The sequence below is a fragment of the Melospiza georgiana genome, chromosome 1 (genome assembly GCF_028018845.1).
Source record: "Melospiza georgiana isolate bMelGeo1 chromosome 1, bMelGeo1.pri, whole genome shotgun sequence".
Taxonomy (NCBI): Eukaryota; Metazoa; Chordata; class Aves; order Passeriformes; family Passerellidae; genus Melospiza; species Melospiza georgiana.
The window spans coordinates 18,797,096-18,815,135 of NC_080430.1; the positions used below are offsets into that span (position 1 = coordinate 18,797,096).

The 18,040-nt window shown below is 36.5% G+C and overlaps 1 protein-coding gene across 2 annotated transcripts in view; it reads left to right on the plus strand.

Moving 5' to 3' along the window:
• Positions 1 to 18,040, plus strand: part of PIP4K2A (phosphatidylinositol-5-phosphate 4-kinase type 2 alpha) — a 107,733-nt gene that overhangs the window by 45,163 nt on the left and 44,530 nt on the right. For both annotated transcript variants that reach the window (XM_058037554.1, XM_058037562.1), the window contains exons 2-3: positions 11,950 to 12,047; positions 13,151 to 13,247. In XM_058037554.1, the coding sequence (XP_057893537.1) occupies positions 11,950 to 12,047; positions 13,151 to 13,247 (195 nt within the window). The remainder of the gene's footprint in view (positions 1 to 11,949; positions 12,048 to 13,150; positions 13,248 to 18,040) is intronic.

The following is an 18,040-nucleotide window of genomic DNA, read 5'->3' on the forward strand; positions in this document are numbered from 1 at the left end:
GCTGATCAAATACTGTCACCAGCCACCTCATCATGGGAAATGCTTTTTGACTGGATTTGGAGCAGTGTTACCATGGCTAGCATAATAGAAACTGCTGCAGAAAACTTTGTGTCATTACAGTTTGGTTTTGTCTTTACAGTTGAAGCGGTTTTGTTGTGGTCGTGCTTACTGAATAACAAAGTTTGGTCATTTCTGTTTGATCTCCTTTCAGAGGCACTGTGGCACCTGGTACATGTTCAGATTAACAGCACTAAAACCACTGGGGTTACTTTTTATTTATGGGCTATAAAAAGTATAAATAGAAAGCGGATTTGTGTCATCTTTGCCCATTGAATGTGTCCTATTGTCCCCCTAAGCTTATGGAAATCCTCTGATAGCAAAATTCTGACCTGTAAACAGAGGCAAAAGGTTGCACAATTATATTATGTTGCTTTTAAGAAATTATATTTTATTTCATATCAAGGGATAAAGAAGATGCTTACCTTGAGTTGTATAATTATCTCAACTCACAGTTTAGTTGAACTAGGAGGGTGACAGGACTTGGGAGACAATGAGCCCTTGGTGGCTCTGCTGCACCCTCTCCTTACCCCCTTCTTCTGCAGGGCTGGGAAGGCTTTCTGGGGTTTGGAAATAATGTGCAGTACATAGCCTTCAGCAAAATCAACATTAGGGTTGTTATATCTGGGCAGTTAATATCTCCTAAGTAACGATAATAAATTAATGAAATTTTGTATGTCGTTTTACTGCCAAAATAAAATTGAGATTCTGTGAGGAAAAAGGATATCCTGAGCAATAGCAAAACCCAGCTCCTTATAACCATACCTGGATACTGGTCTTTCCCAAACTCTGAAGGAGTGGCACATAAACTCATTGCTTCAGTAGCCAGAAGCTGCAGAGTTTACATCCAAATAAGTGTGTTTTACTGTCTGTGAGAAGGAGAGGTTAATGCATATTTAGGAGCAATATACAGGAGAAGTCAGTGACCACGAGGTGGACAGGAAAGTGCTAAAACAAGCTTTAAACAATCCCAGATGTCTGTTCTGAGCTTGCTACTCAGCTCAGGCTCTCTTTGGGTTTCCTTGGGACTTTAAGGCCTTTCATGTCTTCTTCCAGATGTCATGGTGTCTTGACCAGCAAGAGCTTCTGCTGTTGCTCTGAGAGCATTTTCTTAAATGAAGTCCATACAGTGGCTTCATGCAGCAAAAACTGTCTGGATGGCATCCTGATATGAAGGAGTGTTTGAGATGGCTTAAAAAATCATTGGCAAGGGTATCAGCAAAAGCCAGATTTATATTAAGTGACACCATGACAAAGTTCATTGGCAAGATTCACTCTACTACTTACAGGACAGAAGGGACAGCGAGGAAAAACAAGCAACAACAAAACCAAACAAAATCCAGACAAAACAGAAATGAACTGTGAACTGTCTAGGGATGTGTGCATTATTGCAGTGAGAGCAAGATAAAAAAGAACACGGCCTAAAACAGCATTTAACAGCACTCAAACGTAACAGTACTTTACTTCTATCTTAAACCAAATAATGACTTAATCATGACAATTTAACAAAGGAATAACGCTTACTAGCATTTAACCTTACTTTATAACTTTGAAGTTATACTTAGCAACTCAGCGAAAGAACAGCACTTAGCAGTATTTAAGTAAGGTTAAGTCATATGTCACAAGCTTACTTACAGGCCTAAGCTTACTTACAGGCCTATCTTGCTTCAATATCCAGGTATTTAAACATCTAAGAAAGCAGCATTCCTCTCAGATTTGCTGTAGTATTTGTAGTATATGCACACAGATTTGTAGTATATGCACACAGACATAAAGAGTCAGTGCAGGCAAGGCACCTGTGAAAAATTCCTGTTGGAGGGCAGTGAAAGAATCACTTTGAATGCCCTGGATGTCCTGTTGGGTGAAAGGCTGAGCCTCGAGGAGTGGAGGGTAAGTCCAGGACTCCTGGTTCAACACTTCTCCAAGTCTGGCAGACCATGAGGGTTCTTTGGCTCTGAGAGGCCCCAGTCAGAGGGAGGTCACTGCCCACTGCAGCCCAGAAGAGCTCATTTTGGACTACTGTTTATAGAGTTGCAAGAGAGTGGGCTTTAGTCATAATTTGTTTTCAAAACAAATTCATTTGTTTTGAAACTTTTTTTTTTTTTGGTCATAATTTGTTTCAGTTTCATCCTGGCCACAGTTTGGGTCAGCACTTTCTTTGAAAGTGTAAGGACAGGAACGTTGTGTCATTCAGGCAAGAAGAATTTTCCAAGGTTGTTCATAAGGGAAACAGGAGCTCGTTAGCCATTCCTGGGAGCAGATAGCCTTTCTGATAAGCTCAAGAGGAGCTGAGCCCAGGTGCTGTTTTCAAGGCTGACGCCTAATGAGCATTTCTCAGATCACAGTGCAGCCTGACAAGGGTATGGAGGGGCATGCACCACCTCAAATAGTGATAAAACCTGGAAAGCTGATAACCCTCATAGGTGACTACAGACCTCTTAGCCCAGCATCAGGCATTACACTACTTTGAAGTGAAAGACTGTATGGTAAATGCAAGACAAATACAGTGCCACAACCAAGATGCATCAGAGAGGTGAATGGAGGAGTTTCGCTAAACCGAGGAAATGCAATTCTTACCCATTGGACCTCTAGGATAATATTTTGCATGGTGCTTACATGTAAAGTTATTACTTCTCTGGAAGGATGGGAGATTTAGGTTGAGGCTAAAAAAGGTTCATTTAGCTGCAGGCTAAGACATGCTGGCAGAGCAAGTTCTGTCCCTTGTGCTCTCCAATTATTCTGTTGGTCCATGTTACCGGGAGCAACTGCTGCATCACCTTACAGAGCACAGGAATATGGGTGGTGTGACCTTCGTGTACTTCCAGGGTCACTCTTGGTCAGTTAATTAACTTTTTAAATTAGATTTATGTAATGCAAATAGCATTGCTGCTGTTTGCAGAAAATTTGCCTCACAGCTCCAGCCTTCACCATAGTCAGAAATGGCCAGAAGGAGTCATGCTTTAATGTCATATTTTCACAAGTCAACAGTTTTCTAAATAATAATGTATTTGTGAGGTTGGAATATGTGAGAGGACATTAAACTCCCTTCACAACTGGTCTTCTTTAATACTGTTGCTACTACTATTACTAATCATAATGTGAAATGCATTACCTTCATTATACCAGTGTAAAAATAGGCAAAAAAATTGGCTTTTCTGCATTTGTTATAACTTGTGAAAATTAATGAGGCCCATCTCATGACTTAAATTGTTGCTTCATAGCATTTGTTCTGCATACTTCCTAGGTTGTTTTTCTTAGGCAGGATGCTTTTAAAGCCTTTCTCTTCATTAAGCAGATGAGTATTATGGGCAAAATTGTTCCTTAGGTTTCTGTTCCCATTATACTTTGCCTTTCTGTATTGAAGAGAAGTTTTTCCTATTGATTTTCATTTTTCAATTACAGCATTCAGGTAAGGCTACAGCATCTCCTTTTTTGTTCAACTGCATGCTGGAATTTTATGTTTAAATTCATTACCTCATTTTTCTTATTCAGAAATATTATACTTGAAAAATATAATATTAAAAGCTACTATGAGATGAGCATTATTTAATAGACTCCTTTATGTTTGTTTTCTGGTTGGTTGGCAAGTTTGTTTTTTCCCCAGATCTTAGTAACAGGATTCATGGAATATAAGTATAATTTTATTTCATTGTGTTCTTCCTTGTTGAATTTTTCTTCTAGAATCCACAATACATAGATAATTCAGAGACTTGGCAGAACATTTGTCTGTGAGTTGTAATTCTGCTTTGTGTGTAGAATTGATCTTGTCTTCTTCAAACCTTTCCTGATGTCGTAATAAATACCTGGTGCCTCCTATCATCTTCCTCTTTTTGGTCATTCTTTTGTGAAGCTTTTAGGACAAAGCCAAGTGAGCTAAAAGTTTATCTGTTGCCAGATAAGCATTTTGTTTTTTAATTAGAAGAATACAGACCAGATGGCTATCAGACCTTGTGACAAGTGTGTGTATTTTGAATCACTATGCCAAACAATAATTGAGGATGCCCATTGATATGAAAGATTGTCAAAGTACATCAACCTCCCAGCACAAATTTAAGTTTCAAGCAGATGACTTGATATTTTTGCTCAAAAAATAAAATGTTCTTTTATCAGATTTGTGGGAAGCTAATAGCTTGCAAATTGTTGTCTGAGCTGTGTCCCTTGTCTTGTTGTCTTCTTAAGAATTGCATTTGCAAACAAGGATGAGCTCATGTCTAAAGTGTGCCTCAAAACTCATCCAAGTACAAAGAGCTTACAGTCCTTTACAATTTTCTTTTGGTCTGAGATAGGACTTTCTTCTTGTGTGATGTTTGCTACTGGAAGTGTTTAGCTTGTCAAGAATCTCCACTACAAACAAGTCGTATTTCTATTATTCTGTTTCCCAGATCATTAATGGGCATTAATGTATTTGTACATATTATGGCATTTGACCTAGCTTTTAGGAGAGTGAGGGATTATCATGACAGACATTGTATCTGAGCTGCTTAATTTATTTTTGGCCTTTGATTATTTGGCACATTATGAAGTGTCAGTTTTTGCACTCATTGAAATGTGTAAGGGGATTCATGGGAACTTTAACCAAATCTGTAGAAATGTGACTTAATGCTTGTCTGATAGTGTACAGCAGCTGTTCTGGATATTCTAGACTGTGCAAGTGTCCAAGAGACTTGAAAGACTTAAAAGCTTGCAATCAAAATTGTTGGGAAGGAAATGAAATTTAAGTGCTTTTGTTATAGGTTCTTAAACCCTGTCATTCCAAACTCTCTGATCAGGAGTGATAACCAAGCTATAAAACCCTTTGTCTGGATTTTTGGACTCTGATACTCCAAATTTAAAAGCAAACATGAATGCTTTTTGGAAACCATTTCTTTGCTGTGTTTTAGGACTGTGTTTGGACAATATCCTGTCCAGAGCTTTCTTTGAGTATGCCACAATATCCTGTTTTCCACATGGATGCATGTACTACAGACCTACCCTGCCCAAACAGATCCTTTTCCTGTGGAAAACAGCAGCCAAGAAGTCTCTTGAAAGTATCTGGGGTCTGCTGTGAAATTTTTTCTTTTGTTTTTTTTTTAATTCAAAGGCAGATCATAAGACTTCACAAAGGTCTTGCTACTCTTTTTGATAAAATGTGATAGCTGTTGTTGAGCTGTTCATTTTTTAGTATTGCTAAATAGGAGCCATATTTAATACTCTTGCAGAGTCTTTCATATATTCTGTGGTTAGTACTTCAGGAAAAGTATATTTTAAGGCAGTTTGGAATACTCTTGGTTCAGTTTGTCATACTTTTCGAATAGTAAATTACTGAATTTTATTGAAAGCCACAAATCTAATGATAGACATCACCTGAACTGTAAAAAACACAAAGCTGCTCTGGTAATTGCTGGTAGATGTTTTGAGACATGTAAAATTTAGATTCTTTTATGTAGCTGCCTGGCAGCAGGGTGGTTTAAGTTTGTTTGATTTGGGGGTTTTTTTACTTTAGAGGTTTTTTCTGTTCATATACTTTAAATTGCAATAATTCCAAAGACTCAGAAAAAGTTAAATGTATTACCCTGTTTTTCCTATAATTGCATTGTTTAATTTTCATATAATTGCATTAATTTTGGGACATGATTCTGAATAGGTAACTGGATATTCCTTTTATAGAAGACTTCTCTGCCCTTTAAAGTCTAACACATTGCAAAATTAAAAAAAAAAAAAAAAGCCTGGATATTTTTTACCTTGCAGGGTGGCAGGGAGAGGTAGGGGAAAGAGATGAATTTTTGTGTGATTGAAATGATGAAAACCTCATTTAAAACATATTAAGGCGTATTTTGCTGAACTGATTTATTTCTCTACAGCAGAACTTAACCTTTTATTTCTCTTGCAAGAATGGGTTTGAGTGTAATTTAAACTGTCAAATGACATTTATCAAATGATGGTTTTGCCCTGTAACAGGCAAATGTCTTCCACAAAATTGATTAGCTGCTGACCTCATCCACCCTTTTCAGACCCTTCAAGGTAGATTTCAAAGAGTTGTAAAATAATCACTTCACTTTGAGTTTATACTTCAGCACAAGGCGTTTACTGTCCTGGTAGCAATACCTCAGTGTGTTCCACATCTGGGAAGGAGAGGATGTAAATGCTGCCTGTAGCTCTGCCTGTCACCACTCGGCCTGCTGCTTTAACCTAAACCTCTGCTCCTTACAAAATAGGGGCAGCTTAGCAAAGGGCTTTTTACAGGACAATAGAATGAATAAGTTAAAGAAACTTTCTCTTGTAGGTGCCTGTTCTAGTGAGCAGGAAAATGCTCTGTTTGGTAAGACCTGCAGGGTGTTCAGTATCAAGAAGGTGCTGGAAGAGACTCTTAATGTGGAATTTTATACTCCAAAGAATTTCCTCTGTTGTCTTCTTGTTCTACAGCCCTGTTTTGTATGAACAATCCACCAGAAGCCCATAGGCTTGCTTTCATAAGCATTAACCTACCAGTAAATGAGTTAACTGTGCTGTTGAGGAAGTCTGTGGCCTGTTCCAAATGGTGACTTTGTGTCTGAACCAAAAAAAGGTTTGATATTTTTTTCTCTTCAGTTTTCTGTGCAAGTTTCTTTGCCAAAGTAGAAGCTGCAATGCAGAAAGTAAAACCCTGAACATAAAAATCTCAGTACTGCTGGTGGTGTTAAAAGTTCAGTTCTATTTTTACATCCCAATAATTTCTTTCTTCTGAAGTCTCCATCACTCCCACTTCTTCCAAAATCAGTGTTTAAGAATGCACAAATTTGTGAAAAATGAGCTTGACTTTCTCCTAGAGTAACAAACCAGCTGAAGCTTGTTTGTCTCAACAGATCAGACTGCTGTGAATTAGCTTTCAGTACAGAAGGAGAGCTGGGAGATAAACAGCTGAAAAGAAGTAGCACTTCCACAACTTGTGCCACATCCAGCATCAGGAGCAGCAGGGATTTTCCTGTGTGTGAAACTGCCAAGAGCTGTAACTGCAATTGAGATGTTTTATCAGGCTGTTCAGTGTGAAAACACCTCATCCCTCCATAGTTTCAGTGAGTCTGGTGGGCTGATATGTTAAAATAAAAGGAAACAGTATATATGCTGTATACTAAAGCTGCAACATTAAATAAAAAAACTGAATCCATAGGGTATGAAGGCCTTAAATAGGAAGAGAGTTTCAAAAGAAACCAGGCATTGCTAAGTAGTCTGAGTGTGATTTGTGGTCTTCTTGGGATTAAATTTTGGATGTTGTACATGGTTTATTTTTTATTTTTTTAATGGGGATTTTTTGGTTGGTTGGTTTGCTTGATTTGGGTTTTTAAATGAGTAATACCAGCTGTAATGTGTTACACAGGTTTCTTGCTGTAACACTGTAGCAATGGGCAACAGCTTGTATCTGTTGGAAAACAGGATTGTTGTTCTGCCTCTTGTAGCTAAACATGCAATATATGCTGTAAATTGCCTTTATTATATGCAGTTTAAATATCTCATTGTCTGCTTTGCATACAAGCAATTTATTGCTGCTTATGTTCTGACAGAATGAAAACTAATGCTTAATTATGCATTGCCCTAGTAATGTGGTGTTTAGGGTGAATGTATCTGAATTAAATAAGGGCCATTAATAATGCCTAACAATTTATGCTATAGTCATTGCTTGATTTCAAATCATATAAATTAGAGAAGCTTGTTTGAAATGTCACCAATATAAGATGGCTTTGTGGGAACACCTCTCTGTGTGCTAATTTCAAAATCATTACCAGCTGAGTCTTACTATTTATTCAATGTCCAGTAGGCTTTTATTATTCCCTTATTTGCAGTTTAATTACAACCTCTGTTATCCTGACAGTGTGAATTCAATGCTAAACCTGCAGGAACAAAATGAGTTGCAATCAGTAGGTTTTTGCTTGAAAGCTTCTTTTTGCTTTGGCCCTCTCTCACCTCCCATGACCAAGCCACCACTCTGAGCCACAATTGTTTGCATGCGTGTTTAAAGGGGCAATGCCAGTCTAAGACTTTTAACATTCTTCTGTCCTAAAGCTTATAAGTTGTCTGGAGATGTTTCCAAGTGTCACAACTACCTGTGTTTATATTAATATCACAAAAGATACTGAATGAATTACTTCATGGAGGTTTCTGGGTCTCTTGTTAGTATCATGTGTGTGTGAGTTTACAAATGTTATTAATGCACATGAGGTATTTATACATAATATACGTGGTTACTGTGCAACTAGAATTTTAGTCATTCATATTTAAAGTAATACATTCTCTAAGGCTATTTTATTGGATTTGAATTCCTCAAAGATGCAGCAAGCATTGTCCCTTTCAAAAAAGGACAAACTGGAGCAAAATTTTGCATTGGCAACAATAATACAAGGCAATTAAAGGATGTAGGTTGCAGGACTAGAAGAATTTTCCTAATATGATGCACATATATTTATTATAGAGATGCTGTACATGTAGATTCTCAGAAGTAATTCCAGTTAAATGCATATTTGATCCCAAACCCGCAGTCCTCTGTCCAGTGAGCTCTTTTTGTTTCATTTATGCTTTGCAATTATCTCTTGTTTACCTCAATTTCTTGGGCAATTGTTTCTTGGTTATGATTTTATTACATTCAAAAGCACTCCTTAGAGGAAAATGAGTATTTCTTATGTAACTATTACAGCTATTGTTACAGTTTCTGTTGTAATTTGGAATGCTGAACTTTCATCCTCATGCACACATCTCATTTGCTATTGCTAAGGGAGCTCGCTGTATTTAATGGGTAACATGAAGAGATGGACATGATACTTGTCCAAGGTATCACATCCATCTTAACACGTTTTCTGTTGTGCTGAACTTTCAAACAGAAAAAGAAGCAAAATATTCATCTGAGATAAGTTGGAAGACTCAAAATGTTTTCTTTGCATTTCACATTTAGTGTCTTTCAGATGTGATTGTTTCTTCACACAGTGATGGCAAAGTAGAGAATCGATCCCTTTCCCTTTTCTTTTAGCTTTTCAAGAGCTGTTTGGGGGAGGTGTTTTGGCTATTGTTTCTTCTCCCTCCCCCCACAATGTGGTTCCAGTTTCCACCAAGATCTAATGACACGAGTGTTCCATTCTCTCTTGTGCACATTTTCCAGTCTGGCCTCATCAAATCTGTCCAGAAATGTCCTATTGCAGAGAGAGCCAGACCTTATACTTCAAAAGGTTTAAATTAATTAATGGTCTGTGCTGCTGGGATATGCCATTACTCAGCTGGTGTGCTACACCAAAGGTCACTTCTACTGTGTATTCATCACCTTCTTTTTTATTTTCCTACTCTGCTAGAGAGGAATTCCCCAAAATATTAAAGAAATTGCTTTTACTTGCCTCAGATTTGGATGAATCTTAAAAAAAAAAGCAACCAACCAACCAAAAAAAAAAAAAAAAAAAAAAAAAAAAAAAGACAAACCAAGACAAGCACCCTGAAAAATTCATCCCCCCTGAAAAGAACAAAACCATCAAACCTGCTGATTGGGGAATGGGGATTGTGTACATTTATATCTTGTAGAGAACATCTTAGGAGAAGTATTTTGGAATTCTTTTTCTTAAAATCAAAGAATCCTGAGAGTATGCACATACAAAGGCTTTTTCATTCCACTGTGTAGGTGATGCTTGCAAGGCCTACAGGCACAAGTAAAACTGTGCCATTATATAGCACAAATTTAAATACCCACAGCATGAAAGCTAATCTGTAGATGTATGCAGAGAAACTTCATATCAGCAAATTAAGAAAGCAAGTACGCATAAAAATTTGATCAATGCAGTTTTGATAACCTAAAATGTAATTTTGCAAGCAAACTTTGTTGTAGATAGTTGAGGATTTTTTACAGTATTCAGCAGAAGGTGTTCTTGGGATCATTTTTGTCTGTAGTGTATCTGTGTGTACATTTCTGCTACTCTTCATTCAAGTGTGAAATTTGTTGTGTGATCTGGCAGTCTGAAAGAGATGGTAATTCTGTAAAACAAATTCAGAATTTCATATCTCTGTGTAATATATCTACATGTCCCTAGTTTTATTTGGACTGGTTCTGCAGACTCGTGAGCTGCCTTGTGGCTTCAGGGTGAGATTGATGTACAGCAGTATCAGCTTCAGTAAAGAGCCTGTATGTTGGGTGTAGTGATTTTTCAATCAGCATTTTGTTATTTTATGTTGTATTTAATGAGGTGTCATCATGATTTATTAGGCTTGTACAGCTGTGTTTTCTAAAATTTATTGGAGTTTCTTCTTTCTCTCCCTTTGGAGTGAGAAAAGAGCATTCTCCCTACAACACCAAGGAGTGGAGCACTTTGAGCTCATCCCCAACATCTCTCTTTCCTTTCCCTGCTCTGCTGAGAGCTGCCATCCTTCTATCAAAAACTTTTCAGGTCTTTCCAAAGAAGCTTTCTTTGCACTTTTCATGTGGGCTTGCAAGATCAGAATGACAAAAATGAGACATAGCAGGGAACATCACTGGGGCTTTAAAGTATTGAAAGGTAAGGAGACCACCTGACTTTCCTGCCAGAAGGAAGGTTTTTCTCTTCTGCTTAAGAGCTAGAGGACTCTTCACTCTTCTCCTGTTTTCTTTAACTTCAGCTCTTCTAAAGGTGATGCTTGCAGGGAGTGCATTTTTTTTTCTCCAGTATTTTTAACCTATAGCTGCTTCAGTGAAGGTTTCTCCAAAAGCCTCTCTTAAGCAGGGTAGCATTTACAGGCAATTAACATCTTCCTAGTTGGAAAACACTGGTGGATGAGCAGAGGAGCACACCTGTGTTGCTACCTCCAGCCCCCGTGTACATTTCCATTCTTATAGAGTGGGACTTTGCTCTAAACCCTGTAGAAAGCTGCTGAGAAAAATGGGTTCTATGTGAGCAAAAAGATTTGACTGGGTAAATTAAGATGCATGACCAGAGTGTAGAGTGCCATAAAAACATGGATAAAACATGTGTCATGGGTATTTGGTGACTGTTGTTATAATGGGTATGTCATTCCTGGTTTGGAAGGACCATTGCAAGCTTAACAATTCTGTCTTGTATTTATCATGTTCTATTTAAACTTAAGTCAAGTAAGGGTAGATTAATACATGCAATACCAAAAACATACCTACAAACTAGGTCATGATAAAGTTGTCTACATTTTATAATGGAGATGTAGTCAGAAGTAAATTAGAAATATAAATGGAAAATTCCTAATCTGGAGAGTACTGACAATGTTAATTTCAAAGCTAGAGAGAGTAGGTGGTCCACATCAATGTAAGAAAATAAGGAAAACCTTAGGACTTAATGTGCACCTTTATTTCTAAGCAAAAATTTATCTAATTAAATGGTTTGTCTAATGTGAACAATCAAAAAAACCCTGAATACTGTGACTTACAAAAACTCATCTGAGTTTTGCACTACTGTAAGAAACAAACTTCTGCTTATGGAACGGAAAATACATACATTCACGTGCATGCAAAATTTCACTTTGCTTTCTACAAACCGTTCAAGACACAGGCATATAAAATTTCTTCATAAGCTGCAGGGGTAAATAGTCATTGGAAATAAAAAGTTGAATTATCTTTGGAAGGCATAACTTGACTGGCAAAATAGGAACAATGTGTTGGTATAGGAAAGGATTTTGGTGGCATTGTCATTGACCTTCCATAAAAAGTACGCTCCAGCTGTGCTTTAAAGCACTTTTTTATTTCTGAAACAAGTCTAAATATGGAATGCTGTTTCTTCTCTTCCAAAGTGTCACTCTTGAGACTCTGTTTGATCTGGAAAGAATAACACTGCTTTTACATTCTTCCATTCCCTGCATTCACTCCTGGGATATATACACAGGAAAGAGTAGACTTTCAGGATTAAGACATATATGTAGCATTCTTTGCAAAGACAGCAGCAACTAAATATATTCTGTTTTCTCTAGATCAATGAACTGAGCCATGTTCAAATCCCTGTTATGTTGATGCCAGATGATTTCAAAGCATACTCAAAGATAAAGGTGGACAATCACCTTTTCAACAAGTAAGTACAAGTAACAGTTTTGTGCAGAAGTGGATAGTGGTAGTGATATTTTTATGAAGTACTATGAACTCTGTTATTTTTCAGTGCATGGAACTGAAGTTTTGATGATTAAGTTAATCCTGAGATAAACATAACCGTCTGTGCTGTTCTAAAAAGCAACAGCAAAGGCTGCTGGGTAGAATTTTTTCCTCCATATGGTTTATTATTGCCTTATGAGTACATGAAATACTGAAGGTGATCTTTTCTTGGTGTGATTATTTATGGCTGTATAAGAATTTGTATATTTAAAAAATATAACTTCACGCGCTCTTTATTAAGTGTTCTATTTGAATAAGAATGAAAATCTAAAGCCTATATCAAATGTGAATAATGTTCAGCTTTTTATTTTCCATAATACAAAATCATACCCATCATATAGATGTTTCAAAAGCATTATGGTAATTTCTTGTAGTATCTATTGTCTCTTAAAAATAAAATGCCTAATGAACAGTATTTACAAACATACAAAACTGTTAATATTGATGTGTGTATAACGTGAATTTTATTCAAGAATATAGGTAGAAAAATTCTGCTACTTTGGGTCTTCAGCTCAGTTACAAAGGTGAAAATAACTTTTCTATTTTATAAGTCTAAAATGAACACTAGGATATTAAAACTAGTTCTCTATTGAATGAGTGACATTTTCTTGAAGTTTGGAACTGTTAGTATTTTTTGATGTCGTAGATGGCATAGTAGTTCTTGTAGAATCCAATCTAAAATTTCACCTTTGAAGTAAGTTTAGGGCAGTGGGAAAGCATTCTTTTCTTCTTTTGAGTCTATGTTTCAGAATTGTCAAAATACAGTTTGTGTTCATTTCATAATTGTTGTAGTTCCTTAGCTATGACATAATGATGTTATAGTAAGCTAATAAACATTCATTAAGCATTGTGAAAAAAAACAAGATAACCCAATCTCAGTGAAAAAAATAAAGCACTAGAAGAGAAATTGTAAGAGGATTGTTATCCTGAGCTTTCTATGAACAGCTTTGAGACAAAATTCTCAAGTTGCTTATTATATATGCATGAATGAAGCAATGAAGTTGAATTGGTTTTCTCTTCTTTCAGAGAAAACATGCCAAGTCATTTCAAATTTAAAGAATATTGTCCAATGGTGTTCCGGAATCTGAGAGAGAGATTTGGAATTGATGATCAAGACTTTCAGGTAAGTTCACTTTGAAAAAGCCTAGACTGGTGAAATGCACATTTGTGTTTAACGTTTCAGCCTGCCCCAGCTTTCCTCTGATTCCTGCTCTTGTGCCATCTTTAGTCCTCTGTGTTCCTCATTAGAGTGCCTCCATATAAGCCACATTTATTGAAGCTGCAGGGTAAGACTTCTTGCAATAAGGAGGAAAAATAATGTCTGGACACCTCTGGCAAGAGATTCTGTATTCAGCCCAGTGGCTTAGATAACAGTTTCTTCAGTGCTCTGTCTGTATGAGATGTGGTTTCTGAAATGACCATAGCCTTCTTCCTTTTTTTTTATTTCCCCTCATGCTTTTTTTGGTTACAGGACAGTGACCTATGGCCTGCCAGCTTCATCCTACTTCATCATGTCTCATTTTCCTGACGTTAAGAGGATCTGGAAACAAATTGCTTGTGTAAAGTAGATACAGCAAACCAAGAAATTGCTCTAGATTTGGCAGGGTTGTTCCATGCAGTCAGAGTTTCTTTCTGCCTTTGCAGAAGAAAGTCCCTGAATTCTGCTTCAGCCTGATTTGCCTGTTCTCACTGATAGTTCCCTTTTCCATTAACAGTTCCTAATGCACAGCATTTCAGTCACAGGATAATTCCTTCTGCAGTCACACTGCAAGATGTCCTGAACTAAAGAATGCTTGCTGTGTAACTGCTTCCTCTCATATTTTTTTTGCTTTTTTAAGCTATTTTGATGTGAGCTGCAGTTATATTTATAATGTCACTAAGATATATTAAGAGAATTTTTAAGAAATGGTTTTAAGTAGCTAAACAAATGGTACAAAATGCATTTGTACAATAACACTCCCATTCTTGCCCATGGAGTAAACTGAATGTTGCAGCCAAAATCTATATCTGAGTCTTTCAACAATTCTTTTTACCAATTTGCCCCTTTTCAGGATCAAACAATGTGTTAGAAATGGATAGGTGGTTTAAAATGTGCAGGGGTGTAGACAGAGATTAGGTTATGAATCTCAGTTTACAGCCACTGTAGCCTTGCTAAGACACTTTGCCAGTCAGTGGAGAAGAGGATTGTTGGTTTATTTTGGAGCTGTCATGATCTTTCCATGTTCCATGATTTTTCATTATCCTGTTTATGAAGAACTGTTTAAAAGGAAATGCACCGAGACTGAGGCCAGCAGTTTAAATAGATGTATCAAATGGCATTCCTGGTTCAGTTCTGCTCTTGGACCAAGCAGGATCCTACTGCTTGAGAAGTTATTTGATCCCTTTATATGAAGATTTAATTTTTCTTGACAAAGAAGGAAGACATGATTGCTCTTAAAATTGTGATGTCAATTCATGCTTGCTGCCTTTAGAGCATTTTGACATTACTAGACAGTGGAAGGTAGAGTTCAGTAAATGGTAGAACACTTGAGATGCTACAGTGAGTTAAAACTGGCAAACTTGGCATAATCAAAAATGCTGTATTCCACAGCACTGTGAAATGCACTGCTGTTCTGCAGCAGAAATTCCTGTTGTAACTATGTTATACTACTGTTTGGATTTATTAATGATAACAATGATAAAGCAGCATTAAGTAACTGTCACTGGATAAATTGTCCATATTTTCAGATTAAACCCAAAAATACTTCTTTGTAGCTATGTGTTTTGGTAATGTAAACAATCAAAAACCCAAAATAAGAACATGTAACTACATCCTGGTTTTTGATACAACAAAATTATGTATTAGGAAAAAAAACTCATGGTTTTTAGTATTTAAAGCATATTTAGTGAAAAACAGAAGATAGTTAATTTTAACCTAAGGGAAGGTAATTCACTATTGCTTTTTTCCTCTGCCCAAGCAATTTATCACTCTGAATTCTTTTTCTACTGGACTAATCTGATTAAAAAGAAAATAAATGCTTAAAATATTAATGTATTTTAAACTCATTTTCAAAATTAAATTTTTTTACAGAACTAAACTTAAAGAAAATTTGTCTCCTCACGTGTAAGATAGGGATTATCCCTATTATAAGTAGAAGTTGCTTTCAATTTAATGTTACAGTCTCTGTGATTTAAAAAGGGAATGTAATATATATACTTTTTTTCAGATAACCTTTGTCTCCAAGGAAGTTATTCCAATTATTGTTGGTTAAAATGATTTCTTATAATCAAACCTGGAACTAAAAAATTGTTTGCAGTGTAAAAGTAAGGGAAAGCTTATGGAAGAAATATTGAGTTACTTTCTTTGATAGTTTTTCTTATATAGTGATTCTCAGGAAGGGAGTTCTAGTCAACTGTGAACAATATCATTCCCATTATTGAGCCAGAAAGGATTGGTTTAGATAAATAAACCAATTACCTTGTTCATTAGTCAGACATCAGTCACAGTCTCAAAGAACATTCATTTTAAATGCCTTTGTTTTCAGAATGTTCTGCTGATATCCTTTATCCTTGATGAGTTGTTCCAGAGGACAAATAGTCTTTCCTTATGAGTAAGCACTAATAAAACAAAACCTAACTTATGAAATAAATTGGTAGCATATGTTCTAAGTAGTGGGCTATACTAATTTTAATTCTTTACATTGTGTTTCTCATTTTGTAGTAATTTTGTGGACTGTTTAACACATAGACTTAGTTCACTTAGTGAAATAATTAATATATGGAACTTGTCTTACAGAGATCTCCTTATGTCTCTGAAGAGAGATTTAAATCTCACAAAGTACACGGCTTTTTCCTGCAAGTAGTCTGGACTTAGAAGTCTGAGGAATTCCTTAAGTTGTGTATGGTTCATGCCTTACAAGAAGCCATTTCTAGTAATGGCAATTACAGTTCCTGGAATGAACTCCCTTCCTTGACATGACACAAACCAACTCCCTTTTTTGAGATGTTTTTGGTAATCTGTCCTGCATCTGTCTATATTTCTTAGCTAGTTGGACATTTCCAAGAGATATTTAGTACTGAACTGGGATTGAAGTTTTGTGGTTTACATGTGAAGTTTACATGTGCAGCTGCTAATACAGTGTGGCCTTTTTTGTGCTTAATGATTTATAATGAACAGCAGTGTAGAAAATATAGTATGAAGTAAGTGAAATACTGAGTTTCATTCAAAGATTTCCTATACAAACTTGTTATGATAAATGAGGTCCTTAATGTAGTTTAAGAAACTTTGTTCTATTAAAAAATTCTAAAACAGTTACTGCATTAAATTAAAAACTGGTCTGGCTGTTTTTTTCTTAAAAGGGGGAACACAACTGCTGATCAGTCAGTATGAATCAAAATTGCATTTGAATGATGAAAAACTTCAAAACCATTTTAACCACTTAGAAAGACTAAATTATCAAAGGGAAAGAGACTATTGTTTTGTTTTGTACTGCTGGATGTCACAAGCACATGGTTCTCTGATTGAAGATTACTTTTTAAAGTGTCAATTCCAAATTATCAAGTAATGAGAGATTTTGCCTTGATAGGGTAAATTATGTATTTTTGTTAATGTTTTCTTGTTTAATTGAAAAAGAATACTTCTACTATTCATGGGAGAACACTTGAGAGCATTAACTGTTTCTAGTAGAACAGAAAATGTGATTAGAAAACAGATATTGAAAAGTCCCTCACTAAGCACTAAATTTTAATTTCTGCATTCCCCCTCAGCTTTAGACACTGCAAAGGCTATTCTACAGAAAGATTTCTACCCCCTCTACCAACTCCCCCACCCTGTTCTCCCCCAATTAATGGGATAGCTGTTTTTCTTTGGGATTGCTTCTCAAGTCATTTGGCATACTTTGTTACCTTAGAAAATCCAAGAGTAGAGTTCTGTTAGAAGAATTAAAGGGTTAGTTTATGTGAACTTCAGAATTATGAGAGGTTAACAGGCAGACAGCTCACCTAACAACCCCCAACAATCTGTAGAAAAATAGGATCTACTACTGTTACAAATGCTTCTGCTGCTGTTGCTCTGGGAAGGGAAACTTCTTTTATTGTGCTCCAACACATCTGTTCTTGCTTAAAGCTCTTGCTGAATCCTAAATCTGGGTTCTGCCAGGCAGAAGAGGAAGACTGGGTTCTTGCCCAGTAAAGTGCAATTGCTCATACCAGAGGGCAGCCATGTCCCAGGGTACCTGATGAGCCTTCTGCTGGGGATGAGGGAGGGCACAGCTCACTGCCCTGCACGTTCTGGTACTCAGGGTAGTAGGAGACAGGCTCAGAGCTGACTTTTCCTGTCTGCAGGAGCAGTTTGTAGAGATTCTCTGTACAGGACAAAGAATTAATGAAGAACTTTTAGCAGATGGGTCTGTAAGTTCTTTTTCATTTACCTATGCTTGATATTTCTCTGAACATTTTTCCATATAACAGCTTGAAATCCAAAATAATTGAGAATTCCTGCTTTTAAGCAATTTCTCTAATAACAAACCACATGAACTTGTGTCCAACTTTTTCTGATAAAACTGTTAAGGATACTTTTCAATATCTCCCAGAGCTTTCTGTGCAGAAAGATTTGTAGTCTAGGCTCATAGCAAGGCATCAGGAAAACGATGCAAATTCCAGGCTTGTTTTTTAGATGTCAGCCTTCAATATAATTTTATTTTGAGGTATCTAAACTTCAGATCCTCAATCTCAAAATATTTTTGTTCATTTTACATGACTTATCCAATCCTAAGACATCATCTTAAGAACTTTAAGTACTTTGCAATCCAAGGTGAGATGTTTCTTCAGACAAATACTAATCAATGCTCTCAGCTGGTGCTTCTGCACTTAAATTCATGCTTTTATTTTTTGGCCCTTGGTTTGGGAAAGAACAAGCCACCTCCAGCATCAAACTAC